A 21,782-nucleotide genomic window follows, 5' to 3' on the forward strand; every position below is an offset into this window, starting at 1 on the left:
ACACGTTGCATGTTTCCTCCTACGCAGCCCTGTTCTTCACAGATGTGCAGATGACAGCTCTGTTCAGAACTCCATCAGGAGTTTTTATGTCAAAGAGACAGTGGGGGAAAAAGGTCTGAGGGAGAACGGCTTCTCCAAGATGTAATCAACGATAAGAGGAGGTTTAGCGACAGAACTTAGCTCGCAATTAGCAAATCCAATCTCGCAGCCTGCGAATCGGTGACCAGGAGATGAAAGAGAGATGATGGAGAGTGGGAAGAGAGAGAGAGAACGGGAGGGCAGATTGAAAGAAGGGGCACAAACATCAAACATGATTTGATGTGGATGGGCGTTTCTTCACTCCTTTTTATTCCATTATTTTGCAGACTACTTCAACGCAGATTATTAGCATTTAAAAAGTAAAATCTGTTTCCAGTAGATCCACCAATTAACAGGAGCTCGGTACAGGTGACTTCAGCATGTGAAATTTTTATTACAGGGGGAAAAAATCCAGAACCCCCCCCCCCCCCTCTCTCCTCTCTGTGCATTTTTCTTCAACTCCTGACCAGAATTCAATTTGACTCTGGGTAATTTTCCTCCGTTTGCATTCAATATGTTTTCATCACTCTGACTGCTTACTCTGGATATTTTCCGAGCGCTTTGATACCCCCCGCTCCCACCCTCCCTTCCCTTCCCTTCCTCGCTCCCTCCTTCCTTCCTTGCCACCCTCCCCACCTCTGTCTGTCAAAGCAAAGGCCAGTCCCCAGACGGGAGTCTTTATCACAAAGAAAAGCACAAAAGAACCAGCACTGTTTCAAGGCTGATAGGTAAATGGGATTTCCACAGAGGCCGAGACAAGACGTGGAATTATCAGCACAGCGGGCGCGTGTTGTCACGAGGGCACCCACTCAAAGGGAAGGAATGCAGCAAAGAACTGGAGAAGAAGTGAGGGAAAAAAAATGGGAGATTGGACTGTGACACTCTGAACGCATACGGTGCCTCCTGTCTGTGTTTCGCTCAAGATTTTTATCATGGTTTAATGTTTCATTCTTTACATGGTTGAAAGCCTTGGAGTTTGATAGTGTCAGTGGAAGGAGAGGAGTGATGTAGCTCGGTGTCTGGAGCCGCTGCACTAACGCTATTGATCATGTTACATAGGAGGACATTTGCATAAAGTTGAGCTTTCCTTCAATTTCATAAGATGTCACCATGTGTGTGCCTTTTTCTCTCTCACTAGGTCCCATTCACAGTGAATAGCAACCTGCCTGAGTGTCCAAGTGTGAACAGCGTGTTAGTCTGGTCTCTGCTGCTCATTTTCCTGCAGCTGTTGCTACTAAATGCAGACGTCAGATCCGACCACCCAACTTTTTTTTTTTTTTCATCGTTTGGCCATGAGTTACAATTTTAAGGAAAGAGGAGTGTCCAGTAATCATTAAGGATGAGTCGAGTATTCAACATTTGGAAAAAAAATCTAATGGTTTATGTGACACAGCTACTGAACTAATCTAATGTAGAGCTAAGATTGGACCCACAGAGAGACGCCCAGCCTGTCCCATTGTATTTATGTTTCCTAGTCTGGTTTAAACCTGAGAGTTGGTTGTTATAATTAAAGTGACTACGAGGAGTTTCGGATAGCGAAGTGTTTTCACACTACATTTCCCATGAGCCTCCGCGCGCACTGTGAAATTCTTGGACCAGCGCAAGACGGACGAAAGCGAAAACATTTGCCAAGAATTTTTCATTAATCAAGAATGAAAGTCGGAGGTTCGAAGACGATCAGACACCGTCGTAGTTCCGACCATAAATGATGCCAACTAGCGTTCCGGCGGCGTCATTCCTATGACCCGCCGGGCAGCGTTTAGAAAACCACTAGGAAAAACTAGGAAAACTAGGAAATGCTGGGCGAGTCGACCACTAAATAATAATCAAAAATAACTATAAAGACAAAACAATATATTTATCGAAAATGGACCCATTAACAAGTCTGGGTAACGTAGATTCATCCACATTAATATGAGACTCTTTTATAGCCAAAAGCAAACTCCTTGGGGTCTCTTTAAAGCTTAAACTAGAAATTTTAATTTTTCAGGAATGACAGAAATCTGTTTAGATGAATCTAGAGAAACGGAGCGCAAATGAAGCCGTGTTAAAAATCAATATTCATGTCAGCTTTGTCACTCAGGTATTCCCAGGCAAACTTAAAAGAAGAATAGAACAGTTTTAAACAAATTTCCAACAGTATATTTGCTTGAACTGCCCGTCCCTTCTTATCAGTAGGTATATGCAGAAGTCTTTGAGACAGTATTAGTGCGTCATGGGGGTTTCAATTTGTTTGTTTTTGTGTTTTATTGTGTGTATTTTTCACCTCCTTATAGCTAGTCTTGGCCTCCACCCCCTCACTTTGAAAGAATACCTTTCCTGATTTATTTTTCTGCAGACAATTTCAGGGGCCATCTTCATCTCTGAAGTGCACTGTGAGCGGGGACGGCTCTCTTACGTCTTTATTCTTCTTCTTTTTTTTCAATTGTCTATCTTTTATTCATACAGACAATGTTGTGGAGATTGAAAATGCTTCTCTTCCTAAGACAGGCCGCGCTTTCTATCACAGAGTGTTTTTGAGCAGACGAGGACCCAGGTGGAGTGGTTTGACTTCTAAAGCCTGCGTAATGATGCTGCTCCGAAAGGGACGTGCTCAAATGAATTCAGGTCAGGGTGTTATCGCCGGGCCTGCGCTAAATTGTTTCTATGAAATCAGTTTTGCTCCATAAGAGCCAGCGGGACAAGTCGGCGGAGCAAGACAATTCATTTCCACAACATAAAAATTGTCTGTTGATTCAGTCCACTTCAGTCCTCGGCTACACTTCAGATCTTTGAAAGAAAGCCTGGAGTGTGTAATGACAACCTAACACAGATCCCACTCCGCCTGATGGACATTAGGGAGTTCAGCCAAGTGAAACTCAAACTCTCAGCAAGAGATTGCATACGCCTGTTTGATTTCTTACTATTTCTGTTAGCCAGTATAGTTCAGAGAAACAAGTAATCATCAGAAAACTAATGAGCAATCAATGAGTCATTTTTCTAAGGAACCATAATATCTGATTGCCTTTCCAGTGTCAGGATTATATGATGATGATAGATATATTAATAATAATTGCACTTTTTATCACTTTTCTTTTTTTTAAAGGGACATTGTGTAACTTCTCTTGTTGTTTATTCACAAAAAATCTGTTATTTCGTTCAAAAGTATGTTCAGTATAGTTCAGTTCAGCTTTATCTATATCCTGAGGGAAATTGAATTTGCAGCAGGCATCACAAACACAATAGACAGAAGACAGCACCAAAACATCAACATGTATGTGTTTCATTAATTAGTAATTAACCCCATCAACAAACTGAAGTGTTCTGGTAAGCTTTGAATTTGCCTTTCATGTACACTGGTAATCTCAGTGCTGGCTTGTGCCGCCATCTTTTACGTTCAGTGGCAGCGTGACTGTAGGTACGTGGAGTCAGGCAGACGGCAGGCGGCAAACAAACCGGGTGTCATGTTAGTCGACAAGAGAAAGTCGGTAAAACGTGGGTAAGGTAAACAATACGACATCGCTATGACAACATATTGTCACGTGTGTATCGTTTTGCCTCGTGCTGATGGACCAGTTGTTTACATAGACAGTTGTTCATCCTTTGTCGTCAGTCTGCCATCTGCCCGATTCCACGTGAATGCAGCATAAAGAATACGATTCAGTTGGTTGCGATTATAGAACCGCACCGCTAGATGGGAGTAATTCCTACACAATGCCCCTTTAGTGAATTTTGTTTTTTTTATGCCTTTGAAAGATAAGACAGTAGAGAGACAGGAAATAGGGAGCCAGAGAAACGGGGCAGCAAAGGGCAACCAGTTGAAGCGAAGGCAGCGAGGACTATATATTACTCACAAAAAGGTAGGGATGTTTGGCTTTTGGATTCAATTTCAGATTATGCACCTAAATGCACTATATAGTTGGGTCATTTACAGAAGTTCGGTGACCGTGGAGAGCGAAGGTTCGTTTCTCACTGGATTTGTTATCTATGAAGGTTAAATAGAAAATTTAGCTAGGGTGCCCCGCCCAAAAATGTGGGGACATTTTTTGAGAGCCCTAAATCCAAAATGGCTACCGTCCGCCAAGCTGGAAATGATCTTTTCAATGGTTTGGCCCACAGTGCTGCATAATACATGGTTTCTATGACTATTTGGGTCAAGAAGTTCATAAATGATGTAGATTTATTGATTTGACCTATTTTTGACCTTCAAATTCAAGATGGACGCCAATTTTTGGCTCTTTAAATGGCCATTTTTCAAAATCGTCATAGAGCCTCAATATTAGGCTCAAATGAAAGCTCTGCTCATACTGAGTTCAGTTTGGGACAGTAAAATTACAAGTAGGCCACACAGAAGTCATCTCAAAGGTAAAAAAGATCAAGGTTTGTGGTAGGGCTGGGCGATAAACCGAAAATGTATCGATACCGAAATTTCCGACGATAACCGACGTCATTTTGCGCATGTCGGTATATTCAGTTTTAAAAAAAGAAGAAAAAAGAAACAAAATAAAAGTCGTTTTTGTCTTTTTTGGCTGTGTGTGTTGGTAGGCTATGTGCATGTCCCTTTAAGAGCCGTGTTCAGCGTGTGTAGTCACCTGACTCCACCCCATCCAGTCTGTAACAGGAAGGGGCAGAGCCGGTGACACACCGGCAGCAGCGCGGCGAGCGCGCTCATTTGTACTGAGACTGTTGTTATGTTTTCACCTGAGTTAATGACACACACACACACCAGAGCAATGAGAAAACACCTCGCTGAAATGATTAAAAACGTGCAGCGTCGGTCGCATGGATGTATTATCGGTCGCCACCATCACGTGATTTTGTCAACAGACCAGCGTGAAGGGAGTGACAAAGAGATTATAGACAGAAACGGACATGACGGCGTTAAATTTATGGGCTGAAATAACCACGTTGACGTTCTTTATTGATAAACAGAGCGCCGTCCAGCGGGTCGAGGCACTTGAAGAAGTTTACAAAGTGACGTTAGATTATTACTGTGCATCTGCTCCGACCCCATTATGAAATATTGGCGGCGATAATTAAGAAGCAGAGGCAGCCACAACTAAATGTAGCGAAAACGTTCAAAAGTTGAAGCGGCTGCGGCTGCTGAAGTAATCATCTGGTTGAGGAAGCTTGTTCAAAAAAGAAATGCTGTAGCCTAATGTGTGCTGTAATAATGTGTGCTTATCAGTTGTTCAATAACTCTTAACAATTTAAAATACTTTATTTGTATTTTCTTAACATACTTTCAAACAGTGTATAGTTTTAAAGTGGCACCTCTGTAAATACAGCAGTTAGGCTATAGCAAAAAAAAAAAGTAATAAATAGGTCCAGGGGCGTCATGCTATTTTTTCCAGGGGGGGGGGGGGGGTTGAGTAGTTATCGTCCATTTATCGTTATCGAGGTGAACTGCTCAATATATCGTGATATTGATTTTAGGCCATATCGCCCAGCCCTAGTTTGTGGTGAGAAACAAACTTTGCTGATGTTCTTTTCCATTAGTTACCCGAACTGTGTTGGTCAGTGGTCCCATCAATTCATTATGAACCAGGAAATCATTTTACACTTCTCAATAGCATACAATATTTCTAAAGTTGTCTTCTGCAGTGATTCAACAAAGCATACCTTTAATAATACCACACTCAACCAATGCTAGTGAGTCGGGCGGCTTGTCGGGTCCAGGCTTCAGCACCCATGTGTCGGGCCACATCGGGTTTCAATCAATACGGGGATAAACTTTGCACACAAGCCCTCCAAGCAAAGTTTAATTTGGGGCCCACTATTACTGCCAATAATATTGATTATTGATTATTTACACACCTACTACAAACGTATTTAATTTTTCTAATCAGTCATTACGAATCATCATCCGAGCCTGGCTTCTTTTTACACATCTAGCCTATGTTTTGTTTGTTTTTTATCAGAAATGGTACCAAATTCAGCTGAATGTGCAGCCTGGGGTTGATTTACACTTAAGTGTGATGCTATGAACTAGGCCTACAGAAAGTAACAAAATAAACCAATAAACAATGCATTTGCTGTAAACACGTCATCTGCTTTTTAATCTTTGGTTTAAAATAAACTGCACAAGTGCACAAATGTGCAACAACAACTTGAAGTGCAACAACAACAACTAAGGTTAATTGTAATTATGCAGGATTTCTGTAGGGATCGACAGAAGTTACGCACTACAGATTTAAAAAAGTGAATTGTTTTTTGGGGTCCCAGTGGGCATGGGGCCCTAAGCAGGTGTTAAGTTTGCTTATGCTTTGGGCTGGCTCTGTCTGCAAGCATAACTAAACAATCACAAGTGGCTTAAGGGTCAACAGGTAGATCACAGAAAAAAAAGAAAAAAAGAAAAAGAACGGTGACTGTGTGGCGCTCGCTGGCTGTCCTGGACTACTGGCAGTTCTGTGATTCTGCAGAATACACAGATGGCCTGCCCCTGCCCCTGACCAATATTCATTCATTCATTCATTCATTCATTCTCTATACTGCTTATCCTGCACTAAGGTTGCAGGTGAGCTGGAGCCTTCAGGCGGGGTACACCTTGGACAGGTCGCCAGTCTATCGCAGGGTTAACATACAGACAGACAACCGTTCACACTCACACCTATCAGAGTCACCAATTAACCTCGCCTGTACGGCTGTACAAACCAGTCAAACCGGGAAAAACAAAATAATAACAACATTGAGGGAGAAAGAAGTTATTATCTCAATTATGTGACTGAAACATGGCATGTAATTCCCACCAGCCGTGTGGTGTGTGGGGCCGTTCACCGCCTGACGGCGGAGGAAGAGGTGTCATAAGATGACCGAGGCAGATGCAACTTTTCAATGATGCGCCACAAGTCTGAGACGCCCCGTCTGCCTCGGCCGTCTTACTGACCCACCGTCCGTCCGATCCTCCGTCCAATCCGCCGCCCTTCCTGAGCGGCTCCGAGCTGCAAACACCCCACAGATGAAAGCGGGGCAGTTGGTTTTTGCTCCAGTCCAGTCTCTCCACTCTGCTGGCCTTTTTTTTCCACTTTTCCTCAGTGTGTATGGATCACATCCGATATCTTTTTCTATTTTTAGACAATACCTGCTACTTGCAGGCTTACCCAACACTTTTGAGCACTCGCTTTCCATTCATTTCCAATCACCGTTCTCCACTTCCTGCCCCCAATCTGAACTTCACACGTCATCGGAATCATGTGACTGCACAACACCTATTGGTGCACATAAAATATTACCTGCTGTGGATTATCATTGAGCTGTTAGATTGACTCCGCCTATGGAATGATGCCAATATGTCATGATTACATGCAAAGCAATTAGCTAGCGGTGATGTTACACAAGCATGACATATTATGGATTTGCACTGTCAACAAAATCGGTCACTGTACGTCATTTAATTGCAATATATAGTATGACATGAGCATACACTTACACTGTCGTTACATAATGCAGCCCTAATTTCAGACCCACCAATTAAATCCTGAACACAGATATGTTGAAACAGCCTCTGAGGCCTAGCTCCACAATGACATTATGAATGGCAAAAACGCTTTTTACATGTTTACCCACTCTTTAAGTTTCCACACGCTAATGTCATTGGAAAATTCCTAGCTGAGACACTTTGAGGAATTGGGGCTGACTGATTTGGGAATCACTGCAGAAGACAACTTTAGAGATATTTTATGCTATTGAGAAGTGTAAAATGATTTCCTGGTTCATAATTAATTGATGGGACTAGGGTTGTGCCGATTGGCGATCCAATCGTCTATCGGCGATTGGAAGGACGATCGGCGATGTTTTGTTTTCTTGCCGATTTTACACACACACATACTCGCTACTTTTTTATTGATCTAATGCGCAATCTGTTTGTTTTGTTTAGGGCCCGACCGATTTATCGGCGAGCCGATTAAATCGGCCGATTATAGCCCGTTTGAAACTAATCGGTAATCGGCCAAAACTCGGCGATTGTCGCCGATATTTTCAGGAATAAAATGCAGGGAATAAAACTTGGTTTTACTTTGAAAAGATTCCCCCGCACCGGCGCCGACCTCATGACAAACTCCATCCACTACCACCTCAGTCACAGCACACAGCAGAGTGACTGATCTGTCTCAAAACCAGTGTTGCCACTGGCTTTCTGTTTCCCTTTTTTTTTTTTTTTTTTTTTTTTTTTACCGCGGTCGGGTTGTGAATTAATTAATTAATGCTCGTCTCCGGCCGTGTTGGGTCCGAGATTCAACAAGCCGGTCGGGGTCGGGTTTTACCGTTATATACCGGCACGGCAGTATGCTCATTTATCACCAATAAACACAGTAGATGAGGGTGAGTGACTGAGCTGAGGCTGTGTGACGGGTGGGGGGGGTCCGCGGTGTGGAGCGGTGCGGGACTCTGACTGCAGCGGGGACTATCATGTCTCTGCTCCGTGACACTGCTGTGAGACTGACCGCCAGTGAGCGCTTTGACACGGTGCCGGGCACGGCAGCAACCGCTGATCGCTTTTGATTGAAAAGAGAGAGAGAGAGAGAGAGAGACCGTGCCGTGTAAAAAAAACAACAACAAAAAAGTATCACGTGTCATGACTTCCTGTATTTGGCCCTTCAAAATAAAAGCCCATATTGATTTTGACTTCATTTTGACAAGACAGGGCTTCAAATGTTTTTTTTTTTTCATGCAACCAATCGACCAATGAAATTTTAGTCGGCTAATGATTTTTTGGTCGGCCAGGCAGCCCTAATTTATATATTATATAATATGTATAGATATATTATTATAGTAATACAATTTTAAAACTTAATAAAAAATAAAAAATAATCGGCCGATTAATCGGTTATCGGGTTTTTTTCCCCCTAATAATCGTAATCGGCATCGGCCCCAAAAAATCCATATCGGTCGGGCCCTAGTTTTGTTTTAATGAAGCCGCTTGGCTTGCTGCTTCCAACAGATACTCTGTCACATGACAGTGTTTCACCAATCAAATGCAGCTACTGGCGACGTCCAATCAGACGGAGCCAGGTAGTCATATGACCGCACACAAGATCTCTGTGGTTAACAGGGTGGCCACTCCGCCTCACATTTGAGGAAACACGTTTAGCTGGTGGTGTGGCTGTGACTAGGCTGCCAACGCCAGCCCTGTAACTGTATGTCACAGCCCGACGAGGTGTTCACAATGCCACAAATAAATTACGTCCGCCATGAATGGATTTTTCGGCTTTCGGCAACGCAATAGCGTTCCGTTCATTGATCATAGTGCTCTTTCTCCGTTATTAGCCCTCACACACAGAGAGAGAGAGAAGCGCGCATGCATGACAGCAGGGCACGGTAAAAGCGATACTCATACGCCGCCGCCCCCCCGGTCGAACGAACACGTGGATAGATAGGTCTATCGGCGATCTCCAGGGGGACGATCTGAGAATGTCAAAATCGCCCAACACTAGATGGGACCACTGACCAACACAGTTCGGGTAACTAATGGAAAAGGACATCAGCAAAGTTTGTTTCTCACCACAAACCTTGATCTTTTTGACCTTTGAGATGACTTCTGTGTGGCCTACTTGTAATTTTACTGTCCTAAACTGAACTCAGTATGAGCAGAGCTTTCATTTGAGCTAATATTGAGGCTCTATGACGATTTTGAAAAATGGCCATTTAAAGTGCCAAAAATTGGCGTCCATCTTGAATTTGAAGGTCAAAAATAGGTCAAATCAATATCTCTACATCATTTATGAACTTCTTGACCCAAATAGTCATAGAAACCATGTATTATGCAGCACTGTGGGCCAAACCATTGAAAAGATCATTTCCAGCTTGGCGGACGGTAGCCATTTTGGATTTAGGGCTCTCAAAAAATGTCCCCACATTTTTGGGCGGGGCACCCTAGCTAAATTTTCTATTTAACCTTCATAGATAACAAATCCAGTGAGAAACGAACCTTCGCTCTCCATGGTCATGGAACTTCTGTAAATGACCCAACTATATAACCTTTACAGGTGAACTTAATTTAACATTCTCTAAACTTTTGAATGCCTGTTCAATGTTTCAGTACTTATTGAATAACATGCTGTTCTCTAACAAGGTGATTAACCACAAAAATCACAAGCACCGAGACATTGAGATTTTTGTTGTGCTATAGCCACCACTGTTGTTAGCTTTTGTTTGAGATAAAGAAATGACCATTGCATCCTTCTACTTAAAAGGCTTTCATGATAGAATATCACTGTAGCATGGACTTTCTATAGGGATATTCTTGTCAAATATCCCTAACTTTTTGTGAGTATTGTGTATATATATCTGTATATGGGCCACCTGCTCAGCCCACTGAACGTCCTGTTTATCACTGTTCAATACAAGTAACAAAGTTTATAACACTGTATAAAATTATCTGTGAGTTTTCGACAGTTGGACGAACAAAATAAGACGTGATGATGTCACTACTGTTTTAACACTAATGTCAGGCGGCTGATAGATAGATGAAATAATCAGCCCTGTTTTCCCACGTCTGTGTTTGTGTCTAACACCGTCTGTAACTCATCCCTTCACTTTTAAAGCTCTGACCAACAGACATGCAGCACAGCTCGGCTACATGGATGCATCACAAATATGTCACACGTGGGGGGGGGGGGGCTCACTGCTGCTGTGTGGTGGCTTCGTGCAGCGTATGTGTGGGATGTGGATCATCAAAGACGTGGCAACAGAACTCAGACGCACTGACACATGTATACATATGCACACTTACACGTTCCCACACACTTTATTTGGCGGCATCATGATTAATCACGGCGTCTTTGGGAGTTTTAGAGGAGGTTCAGAAAAAAAACAACAACAACATTTCAGCCTCAAAAAGATGTCTTTATTTCTCCCGGTGGTTCATTCGTCATCATTATTACAGGATTAATTCTCGTCTATCACTTCTTTACTATCGCTGTCTTGGCGTCTCCCTCCCACGTCCTCGTGTCTCCGAGGTGACAGAGAAGTCACAACCCTCTCGTGGATTCGGAAACAAATCCAACGTTTCCACAATCAGTGTCGCTAACTGAGTCATCAGGTGAACACATCTCACACACACACACACACACACATCATAGACACACACCGTTACTGCTTCTCTTTGTTTTCATTCTGAATAATTGTAGATGAGTTTTGTAATTCCTCGTAGAACACACAGTCAGTCGGAGTAATGAATACCTGCTGTGGCCCCGGAGGCTTAAAGGGCATTTGTGTCTCATCTAGAAAACAACACAACAAGGACACACATTTACACACACACACACCTGCACACACATGTGTTGAGCCCGGCCAGTTATTCATTCACATGCAGCAGTGGCAGCAAGGTTGTATGAAATGCTGTTATCGCTGGCCACACACACACACGTATGTGCAAACATTCATGAAATGTATGGCCTATAATGATGGAGCTGCCGGCCCACCCACAAATACTGCCCCAGGTTTTGATTGTAAATGAATTTAGCCCAGACACACACACACATACACACACACAGGGGCCTAAATCATCAATTTCCATCTATGGCGGATTAATTATTTAATGGTCCAGCATGTGCAGCCGTTGTCCCACCGTAGCTCGGAATATTAATATAAATTTAGGTCACATTCGTATTCTGGTGCTGTTTGATTATGCAGAGTGGTGGCCGTGATGATTCCGGGCAATTTCACGGAAAGTGAAGCCGAAGTAGTATCAGCAGCACACGGAGGAAAGAAAATAGTTTTTTTTTCTTTTCTTCTTTTTTTCGGAGGGATCTTCCTTGTCTTTGTTGTGCAGATTTCTGGGACAGACCGATGTCTTTCTCATGCACATGCTGCAATTTATCCTCTTTTGTTGCCAGTTTTCTGTTTTTTTCTGTTTTTTTTTTTGGCTGGGTGTCTCACTGGAGACGAGGCAGCGAGCAGCCAGACTCCCCTCCATGGAAACACTTGCAGTTAGAAAATAGAGCAGCTCCTTTTGTCTGCAAAAAGCCTGCAGTAAACTCATTTTAAAGATCCCCTTTACCTATACAGCCGATAATGCAAGCCCAGCACATGCAACTGTACCACACACACAGTCTGTCCCCAACATGACTCTTCATTCACCTCATTCTAATTCTGTCATAATGTTGTTGTTTCAGACCCGACAGCGACTTGTCACAGAGTCAAATTGTTTCCCCCCAGAAACAGCGAAACAAATTCACAGACTCCAATGCTAACCCCTCGCACGCAGCAGAACAACTCATTTTGCAGCCCTCATTCAAAGTGAGGCTCGTCTGGCGTGGCCATTTTAAGTGTGTAGTCATTTCAACTGTAGTGACACAGCATCAGTGCCGCGGGCCCCAGCTACAGCCGCACCATTCTATTAACCATGTCGTTGGTAATTGAAAATAAATTGAAAATCGTGGCTCCCTTAATGAAAGTTTCCTGGGTTTTCAAAATATTCTACAAGTGGAAGCCTCCAGGGTATGTTATCTTTCTCTTTCTTTCTTTCTTTCTTTCTTTCTTTCTTTCTTTCTTTCTTTCTTTCTGTCTGTCTGTCTGTCTGTCTGTCTGTCTGTCTGTCTGTCTGTCTGTCTGTCTGTCTGTCTGTCTGTCTGTCTGTCTTTCCTGATCATTTCTTCTTATCTCTCTTCAAACTTTTTGCCCATCTGCTCCAATACAGTCCTATTAAAGGAGACATGTTATGTAGATATCACTTTTTGAGGGCTCTTTAACAGATACCGGTACCGGTAAAGGGAGCATTTGCATTTAAAGGGACAGACTGGGGCGGTGCGTGGCGCAGTGGTTAAGGCGGCTGCCCCATGTAGAGGCTACAGTCCTCAATGCAGGCGTCCCCGACCTTTCCTGCATGTCATTCCCCCTCTCTCTGCTTGCCCCTTTCCTGTCTATCTCTACTATGGCTATCAAATAAAGGCATCAAAAGCCAAAAAATATACTTAAAAAAAAAAAAAAAAGGGACAGACTGAAACCAGCCGTTCTGAGCAGAGCTGTTTTGAACAGATGAAAATGTTTGATTGTTGGGGTATTTTGACCAAAGCATGTCACAAACATGTATTTAAGACACCTGGGAACTATTTTAATTTGTGGAAAAGGGGCATAATATGTCTCCTTTAAATGTCTGTATATTCTTCTCAGATGCCACTAATAATGATGATGTGATGCTAATGCTAAATGAGCTGGAGCTAAATGTAAATCGCTCTGTCAACTTGAGCAGCAGGTTCTTGTAGAAAAATGCACCAGAGGCTGTAGTGAGTGAGTTATTTGGAGAAATCTTCTGCTGGAGTAAACATTGAGTCACTTCCTGTTATTGATCCTTTAACCCTGTCATCTCCTTGTACTGTAGATATATTTAGGTCATTTTCAGTTACGAGCTATTCATAATTGTGTTTGTTGTGCCTTTGTTTGGGCTGCGTGAGGGACACAGGGTCAGACGTGGTGTGTATTACACGGCACCTTGAACAGCGTGTTTCCTATTCCTATTTACGGCAGCATCCCAGTTTAGAGCCGTGACGTTAACGGAGACAAACCAGAGAAAACACAAATCCAGGCTTTTGTTTTCCACCAGTTAATGCCTGGATTTACATATTTTTGTTGTTGTACTAAAGTCAGTGCTCACACCTCTCTCTCTCTCTCTCTCTCTCTCTCTCTCTGTCACAGGGGTGAAGGCTGTCTTCTCCGGCCATTACCACCGAAACGCCGGTGGCCTCCACAACGGCCTGGACATGGTGGTGAGCTCGGCCATCGGCTGCCAGCTCGGCGCCGACACCCACGGCGTCAGGGTGGTGGTGGTGACGGCCGACGGCGTCGTCCATCGCTACCACAGCCTGGAGCAGCTGAGAGAGCGAGGTATGGACGAGGACCTGAGGAAGCTCCTGCAGGCCTGAGGAGAGACGGAGAGACGGAGAGACGAGGCTCCGTTCTCCTGACTCACTCAAGTCCAACTGGTTTTCACTTTCACTGCCCCCGTTTTTAGAGGCATACAAGAATTTCTAGAGATTTCTAGAGGTGTGACGATGAACTCACGGCCAGAACACAAGATAATTAATACTGTTGAATTTGAGCAATAACCAGAGAAATTCTGTGTATTCAATAAAGTAGAAACACTAACTTGAAGATTTATGTCATGGACTGCATAATTGGCCTGAAATAAGAGAAAGGCAGTGGATTTAAACCCGCTGAAACGAGACAACATGCCGACTAAACTGTAAATTATACAGAATTTTGTGGTGAAATTAAATTGGGTTCATGTTCTCGGTGCTGAATGTTTTCCTCAGATTATCTCTCAGCAGAATGGATGTTATTATCTCTGCTACCCGCTGCCCTAACAGGGCCACACAGAGATCAGTGGATGTGTGCTGAAACCGGTGCTTCTCCTGTGGAGTAGCTCCACCTTTCCACACAGCCCTCCTCCGTCTGAAGTAGCGTTAAGATGGATTTCAGCTCTCCACCTCAGAGCTGAATGGTGGAGTAACTTTAATGATCCCAAAATATCCTCTGCACAATACTGTATATGTGTGTTGCTGTGGTATAACGCCTTTCTGGCCCATCCTATGCAAGCTAATCCCATTTTTTTGTTTATTTGAATAAACACTCCTGACCTCAGATCAGATCTTTGACTGTAGCCACACACACAGAATGAAACTGAGATACGTATATTTATAATTCTTTTTTTTTTTTTTTTTTTTTTTTACAGTTCAGCCTGGATAGTTAAATTTGTTTCACAGTTGAGTGACAGCAATTTAAAGCCAGCATGAGAATCAGGGACTCTGCCACTAACAAGGAGAACCATTATATAAAGAGGTGATTACAGAATACAAACACGGCGAGCAGAAAAATGAGCCCATAAATAGCATTTAAAACATTTTAATGTCTTTTTCCTTCACTGGGCCGAGGAGCTGAGCTAATTTGTACCCAACCGACCACTTAGTCTCTCTCCGGTCCCTCACGTCAAATCTGGGATCAAATCAGATTACCTCATTAGCAATAAATGACTCTGTAGCACGAACATCGCAATATGCATCATGGTGTCTCCTGCGTGGATTAAACTGACTGTGCTCTCCCCTCACTGTGCTGTCTTTTTTTTTTTTTTGTTATTGTGATGAAAACATTTCATCATCGGCGCATGGTTTCAATCCAAACTTCTGATGCAACACTTCACATTTAAATCACATCAGATCAGCAGATCTCACAGTTTGACATCTGTAGCTACAATGAATTCTACACGTACACAGGTGCTCGGGAGTGTGATTGTGTTGTTAAAGGTTGGGCCTGGAGTTTTGTGCCCAAAATAAACGTTAGACTTAATCATCCTCTATGGGCTTCTAGTCCTGTGTGGTGGTGACTGTGTCTGCAGCGCCCCCTCCCCTTGCCTGTATTTTGGTCTTTTGCTCTGTTTTGTTGTGCACGTGGACGTTTCTGGGTGGAGAGCAAGAGAGCCAGTGTTTTCTCTCCAGCCAATGACGGCGCTCAGGTGAAGCTACGTGCAGCAGAGTAGGAGGCTTAGGGCTGCTGATGCTGCTGAGTGCTAGCACCAGACAATTGGACTCGAGTCATAGGGACTCGGACACGAGTCAACTGAGTCGCAAATTTAACGACTTTGCGACTTGACTCCTTGGAAGGCGAAGACTTGAGACTCGACTCGGACTTGGAAGACAATGACTCCAGACTCGACTGGACTTGAGACAAGATGACTCAGACGACTTATAGGCCTGTTTTTTTCATTGTATATTTTTTTTCCCACGTGGATATTATTTATGTATGACCAGAGCAGTCCGTTTGTATGCACGGCGCGCGCTCTAGAAGGTTCAGACGGGCTCTGTTTTTTTTTTTTTCCGAAGCGGGAGCACGCACTTTTGTGCTTGATTGCATGGGTTTACCGATCCATTGTTTCCCCTACAGTGTATTTTAAATGTTTACTTTAAAAGAAAGAAGCTATAATATACGTCTAATGCGTTGCTATCGTTTCATTACATTCATTATGATGCATTTCTCCTCTCCCCTCTGTGACGGGCGGCGCTCCCCCTCGCTCCTCTCTCACACACATGCCCTCAGTGAGGCATCTCTCCCGGTTCAGCCCATAATACTGTAGCCTAATACATCCATGGTACAGCCCTGTCCACTGCGCTTCCTGAGCTGCTTCCCCAGCTGACGTTACGAGTGGACTCTTTGTCCGAGTTGCCGCGGTGCGCAGTCCGAGCGGACCTGTTGGCGCATCAGGGGGTGGGTCATTATCAAAATACGGTGATTTTCCGAGTCAAAAAAGTAAAAAATTTTAATTCAGTTTTCACAAATTTAATTTAGTGGGAACTATTTATTAGCATGTTGACCATGTTACCAACTATAATGGACAACTATAATATTTTTCTTTTTTTTTCATCTATCAAACGTATTGAGTTTTCTGTCATTGGTGTTACCACATGGTAACACCAATGACAGTAACACCAATGACAAATATCTATAAAAGGCTAATTACACAAAATCGTGTCCAAGCTAGCTCAAAGCCAGCATGAGTCAGCACCTTAAAATCTATAAATTATACTTATTAAACTGTTTTTTTTCCATAAAAATATTTAATTATAGCGCAAATCAAAGTAACACCAATGACACAAAAAAAGAACCACGTTGAAAAATGACATTTTAATGTGAAATATCTTACTTTTTACTCATGAAAGAGACACTCACAATGTATTGTCTTAAATGGCTCTTTTTCTTCTTCTTCTTTCTGACCTTGGGAGTTCTCTTACATATTCTTAACCTTTCAAAATAATGGTCTGTGATACCAGTAACACCAATGACACCAAATCGAAGGACAGAATTCTTTTAAAAATATTTTTATTATTAAACAGCCAATTTAGATTTAATTTTATTCATATATTAAGCCCAGTGTTTGCTCATTATTGACCACTTTTTTTTTTTTAAACAAAAAAGAGGAAATATTTTTACACTGTCCAATAGCGTTGAACCATGGCAGTGGGGCAAGTGTTTTTTTAGGTACAAAGGAAATCAAAACTGAAAAAAATAAAACAAAACAGTAAATATATAAACTGAAATTATCATCATCATTTAAAATGGTTTTAAATTACATAATTTCGGTTTAATGTGGATGATCTTTTTAAATTTTCAAGCATTTGTGTGTCTGGAAAGTGCAGGGACATGTTTTTCACCGTATTTTGATAATGACCCGGGTGTCAAACGTGTGGCCCGCGGGCCAAAAGCGGCCCGCCAGAGGGTCCAATCCGGCCCATAGGATGAATTTGCCAAGTGGGAAAATTACACTAAGACAGAAGAGGCTTGATGATGTTGAAAATGCTCATATTTTTTCAATAAATGTCAGGTTGTTCATAATGTTCTGTAAAAGTATAGTTAATTAACTGTAAACATCTTAATAATGTAGCTACTTGTAGCCTACTTCTTTGCACTAAAACAAAGGGAAGAATTTAGAGTTCTCGTTATTCATAGGCTGTTATGCTGTTATTTTACTGGTACAGCCCACTTGAGATAAAAAAAAGCCATGCACACTAGTCTGCACACTCTTTTTTGACATTGACATTAGGAAGATAAGGTTTTTCTCTTCAAGATATAAACCCGCGTGCTTTGTGGGTTGGCTGGGGGACAATGGTGCGGGACTTGACTTGACATAACCTGTGACTCGACTTGACTTGACTTGCCCACAAAAGAAAAGACTTGGGACTTGCTTGAGACTTGAACCAAATGACTTGAGACTCGCTTGGGACTCGGATCGGAGGGACTTGGACAATTGTCTGGCTAGCACGTCTCTCTCTCTTAGCAACACCAGTCAGGACCGCAAAGAAAAAGAAATACAGTCTGAGTGAAGCGCTGGAGCCGCGGACCGATTCCCGACCGTCACCGACAACTAAAGCCTCGACTGGTAACAAATATTAGGGCCGTTGTGGGGTGCTAGCTCGATGCTAACTTCGGCTAGCGGTAGCGGTTAGCATCCGCCGCTAACACCGTCTTCCCAGCTCACCACAACGGTATAACAACACAACACCGGAGGCTCTCGGTGTTGGTGATGGTTGGCTATCGGCCCACGGCTCCAGCGCTTCACTTTCCTTTCCTTTGCGGCCCTGACAACTGCTGCTGTCTGGGGCAGGAGGCTACACGGTTGAGCCCAAGAGGAGGGGCAGAGTTTCAATGTTTTGTTTACAAACTGCAAACGAACAAAACTCCAGACTCTACCTTTAAATGTTGAGCTGAAGCTGTGTCAGGCTGATAACACGGTGATGGTGATGTGTTGGTGATTTGTGTCAGGAGGTGAGCGGTGTTACAGCCTGATTCTGCAGCTCAGTCCTCAAATTGTCCTTAAAATGGACATTTCTGCAACAAAATGACTTTCTCTCTGAGCTCTAAATGACTCTACTCAATTACACTTTACACACACACACACACACACACACACAGGCTCTCCTCACAGTCGCCCTGACCAACTGGGAATGTAAGGGAGTTGTCATGGCAACCCTTTAGCAACACATCTGTGTGTGTCTCATAGAGCAACCAAGTGTTGGAGAGAAAAGTGTACGAACTCCGTCTGTGCGTGTGTGTGTGTGTGTGCATGCGTGCGTGTCCGTCCGTGTGTGTCCGTCCGTGGCCTGGTGGGTACTGTAGGTGATTTTCCATCAGCGACATGATCGCTGACCTCATTTCACACTGACAGATTCTGTCTCTTTTCCAAAAAGTCAGCATGCGATGGAGGGAGGAGGGGGCGTCTGAGAGGAATGGATAATGAGTGTGATGTGTGAAAGACGACTCAGTCCATCTCCTTCATTTCCTGTCTGAGAAGGAACCTTATGTCCTTATCTATTTTTATATCCTCATGGTAGCTCAGCCCAATCACATTGTTCTTTATCTTTGTGTGTGTGCGTGTGTGTATAAATTTGAAGGAAAGTCACCCACTTGTTCCTATGTTGAATTGTAATGAAGGACCAGGCTGAGCAGCACGACTGTGACACAACTGGTTGTATTTTTATAATAAATGTTGATTTTGTCTAATGATCCCTGTGTGTTCTTGTGTGTGTTTTTCCTTCTTAAACAGCTGGACCTGCACAAACATCTGTTTGTGTACATTTCCTAATGAACATCACATACACATTGCAGTGCATGTCTTACTTCTATTTTTGGGCACAGTAAAACTCGGTTGTCTTTAGGCTGTGTTTGCTTCCATCCTGCTAAATTGGAAGTGTTAAAAGTTTGCAGAGTTCATTAGTGATCTGATTTGCAGTGTACAGAGACTCAGTGGAGTAAGCTTTATCATTCTGAGGCGTGTTCATGAGGTGAAAGTTGTATCGTTTCTCTCTTTCTAAGCAGATAATGGATGATCATTCTCTGGACTTCATGATATGAAAGTTACACTGAAGCTAATCTCACTTTGAAAAATCTGTTTCTGTCAACATCCAGGGTCTATTTTTAAAACTGGAATTTAAAGTAAATGTAATAGACTTTAACCTGTTGCTGTTTCTCACTGTAAGCAACAGTTGTCTCTTTAAAAGTCACTTAAATAACACTAAGTAATCTATAATGACTGACCATCAGTTTGAAGCTATTTAAACTATACAGTCTGTCACTACATGGAAGCTGTTATGTAACTTCGGTTTCTAGATCATACTAATACTTTCATCTTGTACACTCATTTTAAACACTTATGATACAGAGAAATTTCACATTACTCACATGGGACTTGAACCTCTGAGTCAACAGAGGTGTTCAGCAGCAACAACTAAATCTCTGTGTCAAAGTCTGAGCTCACTGTTGCTCTACATCGCGCTGCCACAGGCCCGCGTTTGTTCACTGAACTTTATTTTATACATAAATTTACTCTTCTGTATCATATGTTTAAAATGTGCTGTTTGTTATCTGTGAGTTCAAGTTGTGCTGTGTCAAATGTTTCAAAGGTGTTTCTCATAAAATTCAGTTAAACTAGACTTTAAGAAGTCCAGTTACATTTGTATTGATTGGTTTATGTTGTCAGGCTAATAATTTATTTATAATAAGTCTGGCTTTTCTCCAACCCGCTGCAGGAGCCACAGTCAACCCATGTTACTGTGATGTAGACTGTGTGGATCCTTTCTGTCTCAGTTTGTTTCAGTCTCAGTGACACAGTTTCAGAGAATAGAAACCAATCTGGCTCCTAAAAAAATAAATTAAATTGAAAATTGCCTCCTCGGTTCTGCTGGTTAAACGGACGCTGACAACTCCGACATGTATCCGTCATTTCAAAGTTTACTCTTTCCAAACCTCTGTGCATCAGAACACACAGAAATCTGGAGCTGCATCATCAGCTTTGCATAACAAACAGCGGGAACGTACAGTATCGCCGACGGCGCCGTTGATAAGATGTGGCATTTCAACACAAAAACATCAACACCCTCATCTGCAACTGAATCCGATTCACACCTGCTGCATATTGTATTCATATTTTCTCTGCTCTATCTGTGTTAAATTAGAGATTAGCTGACTCCAGCGCAGCCCAGGGGGAGTGAGCAGGTGGGGATTGTTTTGCTGGTGGAAGTGGTCTAACAAACGGCTGTTATTGAACACAACAGCAGAGACTGAGTGTTTTGAATGCATCTCACTGTACAGCGATTCTTTTAAAAGCCCCTTATGCATTCAGAGCTGCGTGTTCCTGTACTTTATTGCTGCAAAATTGTCATAAATTGTAAAAAATCACCATCCCTGTCATTTCTGAAAGAACATCAAGACTCATTTTTGAGATATTGCAGAAAAGATGGCAGCTTTCTGGACAGACTTGAGGTCAGCGAGGTGGCCTTTGCTTCTCTGCTTTTTTGCTGCAGGAGATTTATTCTACTGTGGCAGATGAAAGCTACTTCCTGTTTATTGATCCAAAACACTGTTGAGCTGTCCTCCAGCGCACGCACACATTAGGAGTGCACGCGCCTGCATAAACGCACCACACACACATTATAAGACATGCAGTCTGCTGCCAGGGTGTAAAACCCACTACATTAATGTATTTCCTCACACAACTGCACACTTCAAGTACATGTGGGGGGGGCTAGGGTCAAAGGTCAGCAGCTTTTGAAAACACATGAGAACTCCATGTACAGCTTGGTAGCATGAAGAGAGTGTTAACATTTGAGAATTGAAATCCGCAGAGACACAATAAGAGCTTATACTTTGTGTTCTCCTGACTGTTTCGGCGTCTAATGGAGTCAGAGGAGTTCTCATTACATGGTGGGAAGGCAGCAGTGGTCACCAGGTATTCTTGGCTCCATGCTGTGTGCTGGTATTTGAGGAGACGTGGGAGACGCACAGGCTGTGGTGGTGAGAAGAACAGTCCAAAAAAGTGAGGACGGACGGTGGTGTTCATCAAAGTTTTCACATTCAGAGTAATGACAGTTGAGGCAGCTGAATTACATGCTCCATGAGTTAGGTCTCCCATTCCTATTGTTGGAATGGAGAAAGTAATTTCACAACACAAATCTACTGCAGTATAATGCCTGAGGACTTAAATCCACTTTTGTTTGGTTCACTCAAATTACTTCACGCTGGAGACTGGGAGGACTCGCAGTAAATGAGAGATTTATGCAGTAAACAATGACACCACTGAGAGCTTTATCAAAAAATTATACCCAAACTGAGAATTGCTTTCTAAACGGATTTGTGTAGTTGTGGCATAATTCTGTGGTATGATTATCAGCTTAAGTAGAAGGCATTACTCGAATTGAATGTCTGGTCACGGCTGCTCTACTCCCAATAAGTTATCTGCGTATGAA

The 21,782-nt window shown here is 42.8% G+C and overlaps 1 protein-coding gene across 3 annotated transcripts in view; it reads left to right on the forward strand.

Annotated features, from left to right (window-relative positions):
- Positions 1-14,145, forward strand: part of cpped1 (calcineurin-like phosphoesterase domain containing 1) — a 117,921-nt gene extending 103,776 nt beyond the window's left edge. For all 3 annotated transcript variants that reach the window (XM_085762527.1, XM_085762525.1, XM_085762526.1), the window contains exon 6: positions 13,690-14,145. In XM_085762527.1, coding sequence (XP_085618653.1) covers positions 13,690-13,916 — 227 coding nt within the window. In that variant the 3' untranslated portion in view covers positions 13,917-14,145. The remainder of the gene's footprint in view (positions 1-13,689) is intronic.
- Positions 14,146-21,782: the final 7,637 nt, after the last annotated feature.

Source organism: Trachurus japonicus, chromosome 19 (genome assembly GCF_045865225.1).
Source record: "Trachurus japonicus isolate A0001 chromosome 19, Traja_1.0".
Lineage (NCBI taxonomy): Eukaryota > Metazoa > Chordata > Actinopteri > Carangiformes > Carangidae > Trachurus > Trachurus japonicus.